Genomic DNA, 3,100 nt, shown 5'->3' with positions numbered 1-3,100 from the left:
GGACTAAAGTTTTAGAGTAGTCCTTTATTTTTATTGAAGTATAAAGAAAAGCTTAAACGAAAACTAAGTTTAAAAAAAATGAGACTATCAGGGCTGTGGGAAGCACAACAGATGGCCTGTGTGTGATTTGGTGGTAGGTGTGGCCTAGTAACAACACTTGAAGGAGATCTTTTACCTCTAAAACACAAATAATGATGTAAACCAATGTTCCTTCAATTAAGAAAAAGAAAACAACAGAAGAAAGGAAGGAAGGAAAGTCAATGAAGAACAGTATGTGTATCTTCCTAGGTTTCTGTCATTCCTCTGTATATAAGGTAACTCTACTCAAAATACAGAGTTTTGTCAACCTGAGTGTACTCATGGAATCAGGATTTTAAACTGAATTACATGTTGGTGCTAGTGACTCAGGCAAATCACGTCATCTTGGCAGCTAAACAGAATGGCAACAGGAATCGAGGAAACCTAGTGGGTCTTGTCTTACCCCTGCCTTCACTTAATGGAGATAATCCTGCAAAAATATTGTTTTTAATGAGACAAATGTGTTGTCCTCTTTATCACTCTCTTGAGGGCCTCTTTGATCTCCTTGTTCCTTAGACTATAAATAAAAGGGTTCAGCATGGGGATAACGATAACATAGAACACAGACAGAGACTTGTTCTGTCTCGTGGAGTGGCTGGAACTAGGATGCAAGTACACAGCGAGGCCTGTGCCATAGAAGAGGGTCACAACTGCCAGGTGGGAGGCACAGGTGTTGAAGGCCTTGGCACTACCTTCGATGGATGATAATTTCAGGATGGAAGCTGCAATGAAACCATAAGATAAGAGGATAAGAAGTAAAGACCCAAACCCAACACAAGTAGCTACCAGAAAAATAATTATTTGGATGATGAAGGGGTTTGAACAAGACAAGGATATGATATGTGGCATGTCACAAAAGAAATGTTGAATGATATTTGGCCCACAGAAATAGAGATTAAAGCAAGGGACTACTTGAACTAAGCTACTGAGGAAACCACACCCAAGGGCCCCTGCAACCATCTTTTGACAGAGCCCAGGGGCCATGATGGCCGAGTACTGTAGAGGGTTGCCAATGGCCACATATCTGTCATAGGCCATGGCGGCCAAGAGGGAGCACTCAGAAAGACCCATCCAGCACCCAAAAAAATACTGCGTGATACAGGCAATGATAGAAATAGTTCTTTCATTCTTGAAGAAGTCTGCAAGCATCCTTGGGCTGATGGAAGTAGTGTAGCAGATGTCTATAAATGACAGGACACTGAGGAAAAAGTACATTGGTGTGTGCAGATGGGAGTCCATCCTGATTAGGATGATGAGACTAAGGTTCCAGATTAAAGTCACAAGGTAAATCCCCAAGAAGATTGGAAAAAGAATAAAGTGCAGCTCTTTGTCTTCTGTGAATCCCAGGAGAACAAACATGAAAACAGAAGTGTGATTTGTATCACCTTCCATGGGTCTTCCTGATGCCATCTGCAGAGAAAAAGATACACTTTCAGAAAATGAGCAGAGAAGCTGCAATGCTGGTGTTTGCAAGTGAGTGAGACAAAGTGGAAGAGAATTTAAGTTCTCTCAGTAGGACGCAAGATGGCGGTATTCAAATGTTCTGCAATGGGCAGGTGTTACTGAGGAAAAGGGAAGTCTCAGCTTTTAGATGGTAACCACTGCAAAGCTTGTGTCCAAGATGCCTAAGAGATGAAATTACCATGGCAAAACCTTCTCTACACTGAAAACCATGTCAAATCAGAGATGCAGTCATCGATCTCAGAGCACCTTTGAATTGCCACATCATTTGCTCAACTGTCCCAGACTCTATCATTTTTATTTAGCCTTATTTTTGGTTGCCTTTTATTTATCAAAGACTCCTATATTTTCTTTTTTATTTTGGATAAAAGTTATCTTGTATCACTTCTTTCAATTTTTTAAAGATTTATTTATTTATGCATACAAGAGCTGGGGTACAGGCCAGCGGGGGGTGAGAGGATCCATAAGAGACAAAGTGGGGAACAGAACAGGTGGACTGACTCAAATACACTGTTAAGGGGAGCAGTGGGCAAGGCAGGAGAGATCTTCCTCACCATGTGGCTTTCTCCCTGGCCGGCCAGAGATCGAACTCGTGCTGCAGAGGCTGCGGATTGCTTCAGAGTGCAGTGCTTAACCCCTTGCGTCACCAGGGAGACCCTCACTTCCTTCAATTCTTTTTTTGTCACATCATTCTTGGAATAATTGTTCTCCATCCCCATACTTACCTCTACTTGACACTGCTTAGCAAATGAAAGACAGAAAGAGAGGGGGTGGGGAAGGAGAGATAGAGAAAGAACATGAAGCAGAACCCCCTTGAAGTGACCTTTTTCTTTAATGTAACTTATCTATACCCTTTCCAAATATTTGCTTAATTGACAACTGAAAGTTTATTTGTAGACCAAAAATCATACCCTGGAGAGCTTTGTTTGTCCAGAACAATATGCACAACTCTAGAACACCTAGTTACTCTCAGAATACCACTTTCTCTTGAAGGGTGGTCTCTCACTTCTCACTTCCTCTAGAATCTGCCAAAGACTTTTCGACAGCTGAGTCATATGTGGACTAAACTCAGCAAATGCAGACTTTGAGGGTTCATTCTAGAAGGTGATCCTGGCCACTGATTCTTGTGTACAGTGATAGGTACTGGAGTTGGGGAGGGGTCAGGACTGTCCAAAGAGTGAAGAAGGCTGTGTCAGGCACCACCATAAATGAGAAAAACTCCACCCCCTGGCCTGTGAAATGGCGATGATGTTTCCATCTTCCAAGGGATATCAGAACCCCAGGCCTGACTTCTCCAAGGAGACACACAGATGACCAATAGATCCATGAGAAAATGCCCGTCATCACTTACCATCAGGGAAATGCACATCAAACCCACAACGAGACACCACCTCACCCCTGTGAGAATGGCCTGTGTCAAAAAGCCCAGAAACAAGTTCTGGTGAGAGTGTGGAGGAGAAGGAGCCTCACACACTTTGCTGGGAATGTAGACAAGTGCAGGCCCCAGGGAAACAGTATGGAGGGTTCCCAAAAGATTAAAAATTGATCTGCCACATGACCC

The 3,100-nt window shown here is 42.9% G+C and overlaps 1 protein-coding gene across 1 annotated transcript; it reads right to left on the bottom strand.

The window, feature by feature from the left end:
• Positions 1-525: 525 nt before the first annotated feature.
• LOC119254189 (olfactory receptor 5A1-like) lies at positions 526-1,488 on the bottom strand. Its single transcript, XM_037521311.1, has one exon. The coding sequence runs from the start codon at positions 1,486-1,488 to the stop codon at positions 526-528; it is 963 nt and encodes a 320-aa protein (XP_037377208.1).
• Between the last annotated feature and the right edge of the window lie 1,612 nt (positions 1,489-3,100).

This window comes from Talpa occidentalis, unplaced genomic scaffold (assembly GCF_014898055.3).
Source record: "Talpa occidentalis isolate TD23 unplaced genomic scaffold, MPIMG_talOcc4v2.1 talOcc4.3, whole genome shotgun sequence".
In the NCBI taxonomy this organism is placed as follows: Eukaryota; Metazoa; Chordata; class Mammalia; order Eulipotyphla; family Talpidae; genus Talpa; species Talpa occidentalis.
The sequence above is the reverse complement of the archived record's forward strand: the minus strand, read 5'-3'. Positions and strand labels throughout refer to the sequence as shown.